This window comes from Gymnodraco acuticeps, unplaced genomic scaffold, assembly GCF_902827175.1.
Source record: "Gymnodraco acuticeps unplaced genomic scaffold, fGymAcu1.1, whole genome shotgun sequence".
NCBI classification, from domain to species: domain Eukaryota; kingdom Metazoa; phylum Chordata; class Actinopteri; order Perciformes; family Bathydraconidae; genus Gymnodraco; species Gymnodraco acuticeps.
The window spans coordinates 565,146-583,534 of NW_022992287.1; the positions used below are offsets into that span (position 1 = coordinate 565,146).

At 40.3% G+C, this 18,389-nt stretch overlaps 1 protein-coding gene across 1 annotated transcript; it reads left to right on the top strand.

Annotated features, from left to right (window-relative positions):
• The first annotated feature begins 7,567 nt into the window (after positions 1-7,567).
• On the top strand, positions 7,568-18,106 carry si:dkey-33i11.1 (B-cell receptor CD22). The gene is made up of 18 exons (XM_034207687.1): positions 7,568-7,616; positions 8,386-8,484; positions 8,615-8,726; positions 8,819-8,964; positions 9,774-9,894; positions 9,999-10,135; positions 10,436-10,558; positions 10,671-10,817; positions 11,228-11,333; positions 11,956-12,119; positions 12,442-12,591; positions 12,749-12,880; positions 14,631-14,712; positions 14,851-14,899; positions 15,069-15,155; positions 15,252-15,376; positions 15,941-16,069; positions 16,982-18,106. The coding sequence occupies exons 1-17, from the start codon at positions 7,568-7,570 to the stop codon at positions 16,041-16,043; spliced, it is 1,932 nt and encodes a 643-aa protein (XP_034063578.1). The 3' UTR covers positions 16,044-16,069; positions 16,982-18,106.
• The last annotated feature ends 283 nt before the right edge of the window (positions 18,107-18,389 follow it).

Here is an 18,389-nt window from a genome sequence, read left to right on the forward strand (position 1 = left end):
TTTGGGCTTCCAATTTAAAAGATTGCATGGTTGTAAGTCAGGTCACCTCGACAACAGCAAGAGCTAAGTACAAATATTCTTTCAAAATATAACAGCCCATACAATAGTGGACATTCTATTTTGACACTTGCTCAACAAAACAAAGGTTTTTTTTCCCACCAAGACGTAATTCTGACAGTCCTTTCAGTGATTACATTTGTGATTTAAAGCCTGTTTCCATTCAAACACTGCTTGTTTTGCATTTCATTTAGCTCCAAAGTGGTAATCCCTATCATTGTGATGTTTCAGATGGGCCAAACTACACCCACTATGTTGTAAAAGTAAAATGAAAACAACAATAACCTATAAAACTGAACGACACCAAAAAGATGTTAAAGGTTTAGGGAGCCAAACCTTGTAATTTTTATAAGAAAGTGGTTTTCATTGTTAAAGTGAAAGTGAAACTTAACATTGTGAACATACGTAAATACAACCATCAGTTTCACATAGGACTAGAACACACTCTTTATACTACACTACCTCAATACTGAATGTAGTCCTGCAAAGCTCTTTTTGAACTAGCTGCATGGTTGTGTAATTTGTCTATTATGGCAGACTCTTTAAACAGTTTATTCGCTTATATCCTTAACTTTTCTTTTCTTTTTCTTTGAGAGATCCCTACATGGAAAATAATATCCTTTATGTATCTTTTAGCTCCATATGCAAAACTGCAAATGTTTTTTTTTATTCCAAAAGGAATTTTTTTTTTACAACAATAACTTCATCCAGTTGTAACGTTCATTTAGGTTTGTTGCCTAGGAAGTTCTAAAGCTTTAAATGTGACACCGTTAACAATATGTCTTTGCAGTCTAACATATCTCAAATGATACAGTGTTAGCTTAAAAGCAAGGTGTATAACCAGTCTTGTACAATCTTCAGAGGTATAAATAAGGATGAAGCGGAAGAGGAGGTAAGAGAAGGAGCGTTTCCGACAGTAGCCCCGACCTGACAGGTTCCCTCATATCCGACTTCATACAGTCCCATACAGGGAATCTGCACATGGTAAAACCATCACACACACACACACACACACACACACACACACACACACACACACACACACACACACACACACACACACACACACACACACACACACACACACACACACACACACACACCACACACACACACACACACACACACACACACACACACACACACACACACACTGTCTCCCTCTCTATTGCACATACAGAAAACACACATGTTCTTTCTCAGTCTCAACCAGGAAATGGCTTTAGTCAAGAAATACTCACAGAGACAGACAGATAGACGGACGGTTTATCTGTGTCTCTGTGTGTAGCTGTTTGTGGGTGTATTTATCCTATCCTAGATATTCCTACTCAGTTCAATAATCTCAGAAGACAAGAAGTTTGTGCGGTTGATTGATGAACTAAATAAAAGGATTACATAATGATTACAAGTGTGTTAAGTTGAATGTTTATTGCCAATGAAAGCAAATAAAACACATTTTGGGAAAAGATTGCTTCGTGCAGCGTTAAATTAGAAGATCGATTCCACCTACATATCTGTGATGTAACTGAACTACATTTATATAGTGCTTAATACAGTCTTTTTGACCACTCAAAGCACTTTATATTCTACAAATCATCATTCACCCATTCACACCCCATTCGTACAGACTACTAGAGCAATGTGCCAGTTGCTCAAGTAAGCTAACAATCAAACACATTAACACACTGTTGGCCACGGCATCGGGAGCAACTAGGGGTTTATTTTTCTTGCCCAAGGACACATCGCCATGTTGACTGCAGGGGCTGCGATCGAAGCCTCAACCTTCCGATTGAAAGAAGCACTCCCTAACAAAAAGTGAAGCTACCACAAGCAGTCGCTTTTCTTAGCTTAGCATAACAACTGAAAAGAGGCAAACAACTAGTATGGCTCTGTACAAAATAAAAAAACTATTCCCAAGCACCTCTATGAACATAAAACGTAACATGAACGTAACATATTGCGCTGATTTGGTTACAAATATCAATGTGTACACAGGACACATTTTCACATTTTGGTTTTGGCGGAGGTTATGAGATAGACTATTTCAGCATTTCAAGCACTGGTTGCCCTTTCTGCATGGTGGAATTTGGATGGGATTTGCAAAAAAAGTCAAGTTACGCTACGATAGTTTTTGGCTAGATTAAATACATTTTTGGTCACTAAGCCCACACAAAATCACCAAATCATCTAACCAGCTCAGGTAAAATATACACCAATCTTCAGAATTTCCATTAACACAATGAATAACACAAATGTTTTCCCAATCCCAACTGTAACCGGCTGAGGGATTGTCACTTCACAGCTTTTTCTTTTGATTATCACAGTTAAAGGTACACTGCATTTTATTTGACTGCCTCAATAGCAGCCTCAACTCCTCGAATAGCCTCTCAGCGCACTGTTGAACACAAGAGAGAGGTATTACTCAACCTAACATTAAGTATAAACCTCAATGTATTCTTATATCACTAATCAAAAATGTTTCCTTTACTCATCTAGCCTGGTTAACTGAGAACTTGATCAGTTAGATTGGTTGGACGAGGCTCAACAAAATATGTAATTTTGTCTGCTGCCACTAGACGGGGTGAGAGATTCTGGGGTGGGGGGGGTAGTCAAACGCCTGCCCATAATAACCACCAGACATGACTCATTCAGCGTGGAATACCACAGCAGCCACAGACAGGTCTCTGGCAGACAAGCAGCAGAAATCTGACCCTGCAGCACGGTTTGTGAATGGGGCAAGAATGAGCAAAACCAGGGTACATTTAATAGATCTCCAATAAGTTTCAAAGATTTAAGAGTTTTAAAGATTCATCAAGTGTTTGGTTTGGCTTGTTTATGAAAGTCAAGTGTATAAATCGCTAAAGATATTACATTAAAGAATTCCATCTCTTTTTTCTCTCTGTTTCTTTTTATTTCTTTTTATTTAATCCCCATTGGTTTGATGATTCTCTTGGCTTATATCCTGCTCATCAAGTCATCATGCTGAGCTCCTAAAAGACAGCACAGGAACAACATATCACCTTGTCAGATATGATTGTAGCTCTGATCATCGTCGTGCTTGCCCAGACTTCTCCCGTGGAGAGCACCACTCAATTTGAAGACTAACACATGTTGGACAGTCCAATCATTATTTGCTTTTGTGGAGTCCGTCCAAGGCTCGGGAGCCAAAAGTCTAATCTGTGGGCATAGAGGAATAACACAGAAATAACATATTGTACAACTTAAAGTATGGCAGGGGAGCAAACTGTGAGCGGTCACATTACATGAAAACAGCAGGCAGGAAGTGTTTTGCAACAGCGGAAAATCTTCAGGTCCAGTCTGACCACCAGACGGTCACACTTCATCTGGCCCTGAGGCTGCGGTCAGTGGACGGATACCTTCCCTACCGTTAGGGTTGGATACGCTGTCATACATGTGTCTATTGCTCCCTCTCACACTTTTTTCCATTTCTTTTCCCTCTACTTTTACGAACCCATCACACATTTTAAAACATTTCCCCCTCTTTTTTAGTACTTTCTTCCTACTTCCGCCGTTTCATATACAGTCTTTCTCCGCTTTCTTTCCAACCTTACCTCATCGTGTTTTTGTCCCCCCCACCTTCTCCTACCTTCCCCTTTAAACCTTCTCCTTCCTCCCTCTCTCACCCTCTTTCTCTTTCTGTTTGTGGTCAGTCACACTTAATCTAGCTCCATCCATCTGTTTCTCTTCATTCATTTAGTCCGGTCTGCTTTCGATTAAGATTACATCAGGCTTTGACCTATTAGTGTGCCGTGATCCTTTTGAAGTCATTCTGTGGTTACAGGTTAAGCTCAAAGCCCACCACTCTTCTTACTCAACATAATACACACAGTATTTGGAGGGGGAAGGTTCTTAAAACTTCTCAGCCAGAGACCAAAATGACTCTTTTTTTTCTCAGGGATCCAGGATCATTAAATCATACAAACTTTTCCTGTCATGTGGAGACCCACTAGAGGAGGGCCTGCGACCCATTTTGGTTCCCAACCCATAATCCAACCTAGCAATCTGTGAACTGGAATATAATGTGCATTGAACTATATATCCTTAGGATTTTGATTACATTTCGAAAGGTTACTTTCCTAACCAGGGAGTGTTTCCTATTAGGGTTGCTGTTTAAAGTCCAGCTCAAATTCTACATTTAACATAACGCAGACCCCATTAAACTAAATAGTATTTTTTTAGACAGCGGCCTGATTGCCTAATGGTTAAAAGCATAATGTACCACTTTATTGGAATATCCACTGTTTTTTTTTCCAGCGGAGAACCTGTGGTCCACGTCATACCCCCCCTCTCTTGTCTTTTGATTGCCCAACGAACAAAGCAGAAAATGCCAGAACACAACCTTAAAGTGGTAGTTTGGGAGTTCAGAAGTGAAAAATGGCAATTATTAAGGAAGAAATCAGTTCAGGCTAAGGTTGGTTGTTTTTGATGGTGCTTACTTAGCTTATATTTATCTGCACACAAGAAGTGTTGAGCAAATACTTTACATACCTATTTTACTATCTATTATTGGGTTTAATCATGCTTCTGAAATGCATTGTGTTGCAACATTATGCATCTAAGAGATCTACCTGCCTTCTGTTTTTATTTCAGTTGGTGTTGCTGATATTGGGGTTGGTAAATCATGAGATTAAATCTTGTATCTTTTATGAGGAGGAAGGTTAGTCGCTAATAATGGGGGATTCTAAATAAGGAACATTTAAGTAGATGTCGGTCAGAATGCTCATGGTTTGTAGAAACAGTCAGACTTCCAGCACAGGAGAAAATAATGTACTCGTGTGGATGGGGAGGTCAGAAAAACGTATATATTTGCCAAAATAATAGCCTAAAGAAAGGCCCAATAAACTCAATATCAGTTTAAATGTACACAACATTTCAAATATTTTCACTACTTTACCTTGCTGTTGGGAAGCCCATTGTGTTGAAAAAGCTGGTATCTATGCTCTGTCTTGACCAAGCCACCAGTGCTGCTCCGTTTCCCCCCGACATGGGGCGTGCCAACCACCATCCGCTGTAGGTAATACACTGACCATTTATAAGCACCTCATACTGTACAACCTACACTTTAAACACTCCAAACTAGAGGCTTTAAAAGATTATTTTGAAGGACTTAATAACTAATTAAAAAAAGATGGTGTTCTTATTTATCTTTATGTAACATATAAAGAGGATATAGGCCTTCATCTCTGAAACCTTAAAGTTAACCCTCATCCCTTCTCTGACTTATAGATGCCTATGAACAGAGATTGACTGAGAAGTTAAACTGTACATCATCATTACTCCTGGGTCAGAGCTGGGGTAAGTAGCCAATTGGCCGAGTCGGGATGCTAAACTGACATCTATTGGCCAAGATGTGGCAGGGTAGGATGTTAAAGTCATTTAGACTCATCAGGCTAAGTGGACACAGTTGACTGAGAGGTCTCAAACTTCCTCACGTCTGTTTGTGGGTAGCTAGCTTTCCGTGCCAACGATTCTCAATTAGAGCAGTAGATGAGAGGACATCTGGGCTGCTGGGTCTATGTCTGCTTCGCTTATGTATGTTAATGTACGCCAACAGGCCTGAACTCGTTTTAGAAATCAACCAAACAAGTTCGTCTTTTAACAATCAGTCAATCATGACGGTCAGAGTTTGCTCAAACATTGTGACAGTGTCAGAGTAGAGTAATTCACGTCCCTTACAGTGCAATATATTTTACTGCATGTTCAGTACACACAATGAGTCAAATACATGTCATGAAATCAGTAAAAAAAAACACTGCCTGTCTTTGCAGTTCCCTTACATTTCAGTGATTTTAAGCTCATAGTTTTGTTTTTTACAGCGTGCAACTTTACTGTTTGATTCACTCTCACGGCTCTCATCAGTGCCTTTTTTAAGGTACAGTAGGAAACAACACAAAGTAGAAAAACTATTCACAGTGTGTATGCTCGTGTTTGACCAACCAAAGCTGCTACAAACGTACGCTTGGCTTGTTTCTCTGATAAAGACCAATATGGCGGATGACCAAAATCATTGACCTGCTAAAAACAACCAAGATCTAAAAGGTATATTATAAAACTGTGGCTTTAAACTGTGGAATATTTTACGGAATAACTGAGGAATAGTATTATTAATAGTTATAGTTGAGAGTAATTCTTGCAAAGACTTCGAGAGATTAGAACAGTTACTTCCTGAAAACTTCTCGAAGTCCAGAAACAATCTGTTGATAGAGGAATTCTGTTAAAAGAGACAATTGTGAAAGTAACATGATCGCAAGGATTGTCACATTTTCTAAATAGCACAACATAGGGAACCAGTGTCATCACATCATTGACCTTTAAAGACTGTTTTGGAAGGAGAAGTGGAAAAAATGGGAATAGAAACAGTGGAAAGGTAGTTGAAAGTATTATTAACCCTTAGATGCATAAGTGGGTCTTTTTTGATCCGGTGAGGTGGTTTTCTTGAAGTATCTTTGTAATTACATTTTTTTTCATCATTTCATATTCCAGCTATTCCTCAAAAAACATGTTTTGGATATCATGCCATTCACATTTTAAATTTACATTTTAAGAAATTGTAGTTTTTGTATTACTACCCCAAGCTTCCATAAGTGGGTCAAAAATGACCCGCATGCATTTTCTATGGAAAACTATGGGAACCTTTGATTCTCATCACCTGTTGCTGTCAGGACTACATTCACTGTAGACCACACAGACTACATCACAACAGTGACACCTCTCAGGAAGATTATTTTACACAGCAAGATCTGATACCTATCTGTATAATAATAATACATTATATTTGTATAGGGCTTTTCAAGGACTCAAAATCGCTTTACAATATAAGGGAAGGTTAGGGTGGGGGTCATAGGACTATCAAAGTGATCAACCGGCACGGATTGATGGGGGGTGGGCTATGAGTAGACAATAGGAGAAGAGATGAGTTTTGAAAAGGGACTGGAATAGTGTGAGGGTCTCAGAATAGCGGAGATCTTTGCATCAATTATGTTGAAAACGGTTTTTTTTAAATGTAAAAAAAAAAAAAAATTCAAAATAGTGGAAAATTAAATATAAAATATTTCTAGTGATTTTTCTTAACCAAAATTACAAAAATGGCATAAAAACACATTATTCTAATACGGGTCATTTTTGACCCACTTATGGAAGAGTGTAGGGTCCAGTCACTCGTGCATCTAAGGGTTAAAAGGCATCTGAAGTGACTTCCTCTTCCTTTTCTTGTCCCTTCCACTCCCCCTCCCATCTGCTGCCACCTGACTGGCATCACAATGCAACCTCCCTTTAAAAACTCACCTCCATCACCCATCGAGTCGCATTCATCCCTCTAACCCTGTTCTTCCTGAGTAACTTTGGCGAATGAAGATACTTTAAGGGGTGAGTGCTTTGTATTTAACCAGCTGTATTGTGTCTGTTTTTTCCTGATAAAGGTTTTGTTCACCTTTGTGTCGCTCTATGCTTCTCCTTCTCCGGTGACATTACAGAGCTCGTGTCAGCGGAGATGTTGGCAGGTGCGTTAGTTCTGGGCACCATCCTTACAGCTTTGCCAGGTAAGAGAAAACACAATAAAACATCAGAAATTATGACTTTGTTTCATTGTGAGGTGTAAAAACATAACGTGGAATGGTTTTAAAGAGAATATTCTTACAACTTCAGGGTTTAATATGAACTGGAAGCTCCTTAACTGTCAGATATTTATATTTTATTCCAGAAATATCATTAATGGGTCACACATGCTTTAAAACAACAGTTGAACAATAAATGAGTGATTTATAGGATCCATTATAGGCTCCTGCAGCCAGGTGCCCTTGCCTTTACGCTCCAGTTATTTATAAGTATTGATTGCCTTTTGTGCAAGGTAGTCAGCCAGGCAGGCAGTTAGCAGCACAGGATGACACCATGGCTGCACATCAAGGCTCATTCTCTCTGCTTCAATTGTATTAGTCACGCTTGAAGCTGTGGTTTGACAAGTCTTTCTCTGAGGCAGTTCAAATGTACACCTCCTTTTAGTGTTCAAGTATGTATTCCCTAAACCTTAGCTTATTTTATATGGCAAGCTGTTTTTGTCAAAGTGACAAAATGAGCCTGTAGATGCTTCATTTTCTTTGGATCCCTGAACTCGTCCAACATAAAAACATTAAGAAAATGGTGAAAAAAGTGTAGAGACTCCATCTGTTAGCCTGTAGTGCTTTGTTTAAGTGTAAAGTGTTGCAGACTGTGTGTGAGTTTTTGTTTGCTTCTTTTTAACTGTTCATGTTTGTATGTTCTTGTAGCATTTGTGTTTCATGCTGTTTATGATTTAGCATGTTTGTGCTGCAGGTATCCAGAGCAGGTGGAGCGTGTCATTTTCCCGGAGGGAGATCTGTGTGTGGGCGGGAACAACTGTCACTCTGCCCTGTCGCTATGACTACCCATCAGGTATCATATCCATTATTTTTCATTTAGCTATTTAAAATATCTATAACTATTAGGCCTATATTAAGCCTCGAAACAATCTAGAGTTACAACGTTTTACTTTTTTTTTTGGTGGTTTTCTTTAACTTCACAGGTCACAACGTGAAGCGGGTCATGTGGTTCCGTGTGTCTGCAGAGGGTCGGAGGGAGTTCACTTACCACACTGACCCGAACGAGATCAGTCTGTCGTACCGCGGACGCACACGGTAGGAGAACGAATATAGGCATGTTTGAAAGCTGATATGCTGTAAATGTGAATTAATAAATAAACGTTTTACACCACGATGGTGGGCTCCAGGTACATCGGGGGCAGCTACTCCAGTTGCTCAGTGCAGATTCGGGTGGTGAAGCTGAGTGATGCAGGCCAGTACCACTTCAGGTTTGAGACAGACCAACCACAGGGGAGATGGACCTCCCCGAACACCATCACCCTCCATGTGACAGGTAGGTTCAGGCAAAAGAGAAGCTGCCTTTGGTCAATGTTTACAGTTTGAGATATTTTGCCTACATACCTTGTCTTCTATTAGACTAGTAGAAAGAAAACATCCACAGATACACATTAAGGTATATTTTTGCTACAGTGTAAATATGTATCTGGTAATCGACGGAATGTTTTATCTTTTTCCTCCCACTGATACAGTGGGGTGTTTTCATATGTCGTTATTGGCCGGATTTAGACTACATTTGTATTCCTGATTTTATAATTGTTGCAAAACTAGTAAGTAATCAGCTGGAGAATTTTCATGCTGATATCTAAGTGTAAAAGCTGTTATCTATATTCACGCGTTTTGTCCCCTCTTGACCATCCTGCTCTGTGCAGCAGACAGTGGGTGTTTCTCAATGTCGAGGAAGGCTGCTCCAGAGCCACTATTTCAAGGATACTACGTCATCGAGTGCCACCGAAGGACTGTTCCAATGTCCAGGATACTTGGAATTCTACCGAGGCCGGCGTTCTTCGTTGCGGGATATTTCGAGGCTGCACATGTGTAGACTCCGCGGTCTTAAAATCCCCACAATGCTTTGCGCACGGACCAATTTCCAAATCTTTGGCGGAAATCACGCTCCATTTAAGGCGCACACCTGCACACCTGTTAGCCTGTTCCACAATTCATCGTTTTCCGAGGCTAGGAAGGATTCTTGCCTCGCTTCTGAAGCAACTGACTCTGAAGTACATGTGCTACCAAGCAAGCCTCCTCGACATTAAGAAACACCCAGTGTGCTTGTGAGTGTGTGACTGTCTGTGTGTGTTTCAGACCTGCAGGTCCAGGTGCATCCAGCCAGGCCCAGGAACATGTTTGGCCTTGCAGAGACTGTGTTTGTAGGCTGCCAGGCGACAGGATGTGCTGCTCCAGGAAGGAGCCTAGCACTGTACAGGTGTGTGATTGTTCATATGAGTGTATTATTGGTCACTTAGACGGAGAGTCATACATGTTGTCAATATTTAACACTGTAGATGTGATATGATGCTCTGAACACAGGAACGGACTGAACCAGGGCTCCTATGAGAAATGGATGACCATCAACCGCTTTGACCAGCAGCATGTTGGAGCGTACACCTGTCGACCAATCCCGCCACAGAACGTGCAGTCCCCGCCCCTCACGCTGGCTCTTGGATGTGAGTAATCTCTTACAAAGCAAAACGCACAGTTTTCACAAAACCTGCTCATATCTAAAAATGCTTTATGTGGTGTATCTCCAACCAGATGGAGACACATTTTGGGGTTAATCACAGAAACACAGAATACATAACTTTTATGGACTGTACACACCTGCTATTGGCCCTGATAAGTTTTATATTAATGAAATGTATTTAATATATTGTAAACTGCACTAGCATTTTCCCTATTTGTCCTTGTTGACTTCATTCTATCTCAAATGTCCTTCCTTTTTCGTCTTCTTTTATTTTCCCCTGCAGACAATCCCCGCTACACCTCCATAGCAGTCTTCCCAGTAGGGGGTCTGTCGGAGGGGGAGTCTGTCACTCTCACCTGCAGTAGTGACGCAGCTCCACCTGTGGAGAGCTTTGCATGGTTCAAAGGTACAGGACAACATGCAATGCTAAAAAACATGCATGACCTTCGTGGGAAAAAATGGTATATGATTTAGTGTTTGGATTAATCTTGTAATCTGTGTCTGTATCCGCTCCTCAGACATGGAGAGTGGCAGCATCCCGGACAGTTTTCGGCCTCAGCTCTGTCTGTCCCAGGTCAGATACACCGATAGAGGAGAGTACTTCTGTGTAGCACGCAACTCCCTGGGAACAGACCGCTCCAACCCTCTTCTACTCAACGTCACTTGTAAGTGTGTTGAGTGTTTGCTTTGTTATCATAGAGAAGGTGCCCTTGCCCTACTTCAAACTCATGCACACATCAGAATCCAAACTACATGCTGAAATCTGAATCACATTATGCAATAACCCTTTATCAACACATATTAGGTCTGTTTCTATCTTCAGTCCTGTTGTGTTAGTCTGTCAAAGGTTAGTCTGGGTTGAACTGATTAGGCAACAACTCTATTTTAAACTAGAAGGGAATCTTCTGTCACATGTAAGTGACACAAACTGAAACTGCAGGTTTTTCATACTTTTAGATAGATAGATCCGCTATTGGTAGCTGTTAAATGGTTTATTGGTGGTGTTGACCAAATGTCAAATAAAAACATGAACATGGTGGTAATGTTGCTTCTGTTTTCCTCTCTGCGTGTTAAGACTCTCCAAAGAACACGCGTGTGCTGGTGAGTCCTGCAGCAGATATCAGAGAGGGCTCCTTTGTGAACCTGAGCTGCGTCTGCCAAGCCTACCCTCCTGCCAGCAGGTAGGACCACCACTGAACTCCTTCAGGTTTATCCAAATAATACATGAGTCTGATGTTGTTTTTCTTATCATGATCCTTATTGACCCTCTTGCCTGTTTTCTTTCATCATTATCATCATTTCTGCTTTTGTCATCCTCAAATGTTCTCTTTTCTCCTTCTAATCTCCTTATATTTTTAATTCAGACTTGATCTTAACTTAACTCAACCTCACTATGAGAAAATCTCCACTGCAAGTCAAAGCCCTGCATTATGAATGTTACTGAAGTAGAAGTACACAAGTATAAGCAGCACAATGTATTTAAAAAATCAAAAGTACTCATTCGGCAGCCCAATGACCCTTGTCAGTGTCTCCATATCATCAGTTTTTATTTTTAAGTATGCATAACTGTGTAAGAAGCATTTGATAAAAAAGACCATCTTAACTATGTTTTATACTGTTATGTCATTTAAACTAAAACAATACATCTATGTAATATACAGTGGCGCTGCAAGACACTCTGGGGCCCCAGGCAGAAGAGACATGCCCCCCAACACATCCAGCACAAGCGCCACCGCTGTGCTATTACCATTTGCAACGTCATCACTGTTTCCATCATCATCTTCATTACCTTCTCTCCTGCAGGTATGCCTGGTATCGTATCCTAGGTGACCAGCTGCTGTCTAAAGGAAGCTTCCAGAACCTGACGTTCCCCTCAGTGCGTGCTCACCTCGCTGGTCAGTACTACTGCACGGCGTGGAACCACTTAGGACACCAGACCTCCCCCGTCGCTACGCTCTCTATACTCTGTGAGTACTGCCTGTGTTCACTATGGGTATTACTAATGTGTATCTCAGTTACAGTAACACAACTCTTAGTATTGGAAAAATAACTACGTAAGTACTATACTGTACTTTTACTTAACAGAGTATTTCTACACAGTAGTATTATTACTTTTATGTAGCTAAAAGATCTAAGTGCTACTGTTTCCTTCTTCTTTCCTTCCCTGAGTTTCTGTCGGTCTTACCAGCGCCTTCTTCTCAGTCTCTTTTAGCTCTTCTCTTTGCACAACATCATTTCAGACTACACCTCCCTTAACCCTCTGTACTCTCTCTCTGTTCCTCTCTGCAGACCCTCCTAAGAACACTTCAGTTCTGGCTCGTCCATCCGGTGTGGTGGACGCCGGCCGACCTTTGACCCTGACCTGCAGCAGCCAGGCCAACCCAGCAGTGGACAACTTCACGTGGCACCGCTTAGCTCTGGACGGGGGCCCTGTACAATGTTAGCATCGTAAAAATGTGGTTCCACTCAAGGTTAACATTACAAAATCATCAATACCTAACTGAACGTTTGTAGTGGGTAAGGCGTCGTGCTCTGTGTGCCTCGGTCTGTTTGTCCCCCTCCACACCCTCTGACATAGCCTTCTGTTCCCCGGCAGCCTGGGGCAGCAAGCCCGGTCCCGTCTTCTCCTTCTCAGAGGTCGGCCCCAGAGAGAGCGGTCAGTACTACTGCGAGGCCAGGAATCGGATCGGAGCCCACAGCTCTCCTGTCCTCACTGTGCGGGTCAGAGGTACGTCATGATGGACACTTTATCCTCAGCTCATCTCATCATGGTCTGAGTTGGATACTGCTGGATTTCAAAGTCCAGGACAAATGGGAAAAATATGTGTAGATATTATCCGTTTATTTTTAAATTAACACAATTGATATGAAAGCTATGTTAGGAATGACATAATCAACCTAAGAGCTCTCAAAAGACTGGCACTAGGACTTCACCGTCAGCAGATAAACCCTTTTAAACTGTGCAATTCAGCATGAGTATCTTATTATTAATTCACTATTGCATATATTTTAATATGCATGTTTTACATTGTGAAATGTGCACATTTGATTTGTAAAGCACCTTTCATTACTAAAAGCAATCCCAAAGTGCTACAAGGGGCAAATAATACATACTTAAAAACACAAGTTTAATAAAAGGCTACATTTTTACTTTAAATTTGTATTTTAGCACCTTGGGATTGCTTTTAGCAATGAAAGGTGCCTTATAAATAAAATGTATTATTATTATTATTATTTTTATTTAATCTTTTTATTGCAACATCTTACTTACATTTTGCAGGTTTATATAAGAATGTTTTATTCTTAATTGTTTTACTATATTTATTTAATTCTTAAATGCAGCAACTGCCCCAAAACCCAATTCTCCACCGGATATACAGTATAAAGTATTCTGATTCTGAAGGCATGTCATTTTATAATATGTTGCAACTGCTCCATTCAGAGTGGCTGCTTCAACACTATCCTCCTCTATATTCAATGAACAGGCTACCCTAGTTCGGAGGAGAAAAGTGCTTACAGTGTGTTTCAATTGTTGGGTTGGTTATCATACATCATCCTGCATAATAACAACCATGTGGGTACAGTAGTGTGTTGCTTCGGAGCGATGTGCCTTTAGAACAATAGCCTTTTTTGTTTTTTTATTTGGGACAATGAGTCTGCCCTATAAATGTGCTTTTTACATTTTTGGAACTACTGGGTTTTTAGAATAATTGACCCTCTGAACAATGGCACGGCACCAAAGGAATTGCTTTTGGTTTTTGATATAAACTCAATGATATCATAGCAACAGTTGAAACCGAAATATGTTACAGTGGATTTCTTATTTTGAGCTGTGAAGGTGTCAGAGTCACATTCACACTGCCTGGAGGCCTTTAGCAGTTCATCTGTTCATCCGCTGAAAACGTTTCCCTGTGTTAAGTGTAGTTGTACTGTCCCTGTGTATGCTATTGTCACATTCAAAATTGAAAGGGGGGAGATGAAGTGTCACTGACAAGCTAAGTGAAACACCCCCGCCCCATCTTTACATCTGTGTGTCTGACTATCAGCTGTATTACTCTGAGGGACGTTGGGATGGGTTCCTGTGTGTTTGACATGATGAGTGATGAATCCTCCCTGTCATTATCGCAGCATGAGGTCCGGGCTCTGGTTGTATACGGTCTCATGGTTTCTGACTGCTTTGCTATGAGTCATAGTGAGTCATGTAAAGCCCTCTCGCTACGAGGGGAGAGGAAAAGGGGGTGATGAGGTGTTGTGGAAAACAACTATTTGAGTCTAGACGAAGGCAGAAGAAGTGGACTGAGGTTTGGAAATCAGAACTGGAAACACAAGTCTAGACGTCCTGCAGGATGATGCACGGCCCACTTTCTCTGCTTCTATTTCTGTATCCATCGCATTTCTATTTTTAATAATCTAACTTGCCCTCTTTTCTTCCTGTTTCCTAGTCATGTAGATAACCTCTGTTGTCCTCCCACTGACAGGTCGTCTTAAGGTCATCGCCCTGGCGTCAGCAGTAGGGGTGTCTGCTGGACTCATCACTCTCACTGTGGCCATTATGATCAGGTGACAGGAAGTACACTGATGTTTACTTAACGGCTATTTCTGTATTCCTCCACACGACACAAAGAAAAACACCAGTTTCCTGCTTTAATAGAGACACAACTTGGCGTTGCTTTGATAATATTGTCCCCTTCTTCACAGTAAGAACATGCACAGGGTGGACATGGAGTCAGGAGAAGTAGCAAACAAGGTACAGTCCTTATTATAACTTTAATAATGTAATAATAATGATGCCTAATTTTTTGATTTTCTTTAAACAATTTAAAAAACAGGCTTTATTTATCTGATAACTCTCTGTTAAAAGCTATTGATTAAAAAACACCCATTAATGTTTTCCTTTTCTGTGTGTGTGACCCCAGCGTCCCTCAGTGACAGCCGACACCATGTTCTTTGAGTCAGCCCAGCAGACATTTCCAGTGAGAAAGGGCAAGATGTCCGACATACCGGTACACAACTCATGACAATTAAGCGTTGGATAATTTTTTTTAAAGCATGCAAAAATATATCAAATGATCTGATTTTTGACACGTGTGTGTGTGTAGGAGGAGTCAGAGGACTTGAGTGACAGCCATCCCGCTATCGTCCCTCTGAAAGATGCTCCACCAATCACAGAAGTTAAAAGCCCCGCCCTTAACTACATCACTGTCCACTACTCCAAGTTGTCCAGGTAACCACCGTCCTCTTGACCTCTGAACTACATCTCTCTCTCTCTCTCTCTCTCTCTCTCTCTCTCTCTCTCTCTCTCTCTTAGCTCTCTCTCTGGCCTCTCTCTCTCTCTATCTCTCTCCCTCTCTCTATCCTCTATCTCTCTCTCTGCGCTCTAGATCTAGAGATCTCTCTCTCTCTCTCTCTCTCTCTCTCTCTCTCTCTCTCTCTCTCTCTCTGTTTCCCTCCGTCTTATTCCTTTTTTTATTCACACCATGTGTCTGAGTTGTTGGCCACAGCAGCAATCTACTGTTTCATGTTTGGCATTATATTTTACAACCACATCGGTTTGTTCTTTATCTTCATGTCATCACATGCTCTCTCTAAACCCTTTGTCTTTTCCTCCGTCTTCACTCCCTTTCGTCTCCGATATCCAACACCTTCCTCACGTTTATGAGAGGGACAATACATTTCTCATCCCGGGTTTCAGACATTCGAAAACATTTGAATGGTTCTGGAGCTGCTTTTATGATCTGATCTGAGTCAGATGTACAGAGGAGCTCATATGGTTCTGCTGTTTCTTCAGCGTGGACCAGGTGCAGATCCACAACCTGCCACTGGGGGGTGAGAGGAAGCCCAAGGACTCCCCCAGCGTTGTTTACACTTTACTGCAGCAGCCTCTCCGCTGACTGGGAGCAACAGAGAGGAAAATCAGGTATAACACTATACAACTCTCTGTTAAGTTACCATATGGATACACTTTTTCCAATTTAGTATGTATTTTTGTACTTAAATGGTCCACATATGTTTACAGATCATGTATATTCATGGGAATGTGTAAAATATGATAAAATAGACCTTTAATAATCCCAGTGGGAAATCCAGGAGTTAAAAGAAGCAACTGGGTGAGATTGAACAAAAAAAAAAGGTAAACAAAAAGAATACTAAAATTCTAAATAAAATGATATTGTAACAGTTAAAACAAGATATCACAACAAGATAAAGCATTGATCATCTAAATGTACATATATACATATCTGAGTTTGGATAGTTAAATCTCTCAACATGTTAGTGTGCAGGTCAAATGCACTCAAATGGTATGGATACACTAATACAGTAGGACTCTCTTATGAGGTGATAAAATATGTAGTTTCAAAATAATCCAGCAAAGATGTGCCCCTAAAATAAAACACAAATACGACCCAAATTATATTGTACCAACTGCAAAGAGTCTAAGAGGTGCAAAACCCAATCCATGCTGTAATACACACCTAAAGAAAATGTTAACAGCTGAAACATTTGATCTGCACTAAATGTAGTCAAATGGAGACATTGTAGCTAAAAAGATTACAGGGCAGGGAGGGAGGTTGGTAATATTCTGAGGTAGATTCAAAAGCAGCGTCTGCTTGTTTTATACATTTTGTGAGTTTTTTCTTTTTAATTTACCATTTCAACTTCAGATCTAATTTAATATCTATAATCTTGGAAACTATTTTTCAATAACTTACTGCCCCCCCCCCCCCCCCCCCCCCCGACCCTTACAATGGCTCTTTTATGCTGCTAATTCTATTCTATTCAAAAGTGACTTTATTTTGTATTCTCGGATGTTTCCTTTCTTCTTCCTCAGCTGTACTTCTTCATGTGAAGGCTCAGTACTTCACATTCACATCGTAGGACACACCCGTAGTGAACTCTGATGATACCTAAACTGTTCTGGGTCAGACGTGTCCTCATGGATCCTCTGCAGTTCACTAACATGGTGCACACTGGGAGTCAGATCCTGACCGTGTTGCATGTCTTTGCCTTTTTTCTATGCATCTTCCCACTGTATGCTGCCTGATGAAGCAGAACTCAGACTGCTTGCATCCATATCCACAGTATGTACTGTATGTACCGTTGCTAGCGTTGATTTTGCATCCTGGCTCTGACCAAAACATATCAATCGATCAAACATACGAAAACAATTATACTTCAATACATATTATTGGAAGAAACCTGTTGAAAAGGATTCAACATCTATAAACAATATGTAATATTTGACACATATGCATTTCCACATTGTATTCAACCATGTTCTAAATCTAACAGGCTTATTTGTTTGCTAATGCTGCAACACCTATTTAGTTGATAGAGATTGCTTCCATTAAATCAGTCTCCATAACAGAAATAATGTAGAATTACATTCACTTTGTTACACTGTAGAACAAATCTATTACTCTTGTATTTTAGGTGTATGTTGCAATGGTTGCAGTTAATAAACAGTCAACAGCACTGATGACTAATGCAAGGGTTAAAGGTTAGGTATGAATCTCAATCATTAAAATGAATACATTACTTCATTTCATTCTCACATTCATTCAATCGACCAAACGTATGCCATGTCAACTTAATTAACTTAGTTTTGATTTTTAATACAAGTAATTACAGCCAATGTTATCTGTTTTTGGTATGCAAAACATTTACAATAAGACATGCAGTCCTGACAGTGAGTCATATTTGGTTATTAAGCATTGCTAACCAAGAAACATTGAGGCAATAAAGTCATGTTATCAAAAGACACCAGAATGCACTTTCGCTTTATTCTGTGAAAAGTCCACAGCACTAATATCACATTGGAAAAGTTCTCTTTCGCCTGCTTCCTCATTTCTTTTTCTCTTTCCATTTCTTTTTGGTTTCTAATTTACACCTGCCATTAGTATCTATATCTATCTTTATACCTGTTTATAGCAAAAATAAATGTATTGCAATATTACTCCAAAAAAAGCTATCCAGTTATTGATCTGTTTTTATTCACTATTTCATCCCTTGTGATTGATAATATGGGGCAGGGGGGTTTCACTATTTTACTGTCACATGTTCACAACAATGCCGATCAGCTGCTCGCTGCATTGTTGAAGTGTTAAACTGTCAATCGTACAGTTTACGGTATCTTGTCCGCAGACGTTGAAGCAATGTTATTATAAGAGCATTGTTTCTCTCTTCTTCAAGCATGGTCATATAATATTTAATAAAGTATTGTATTTATTCACCAGTTA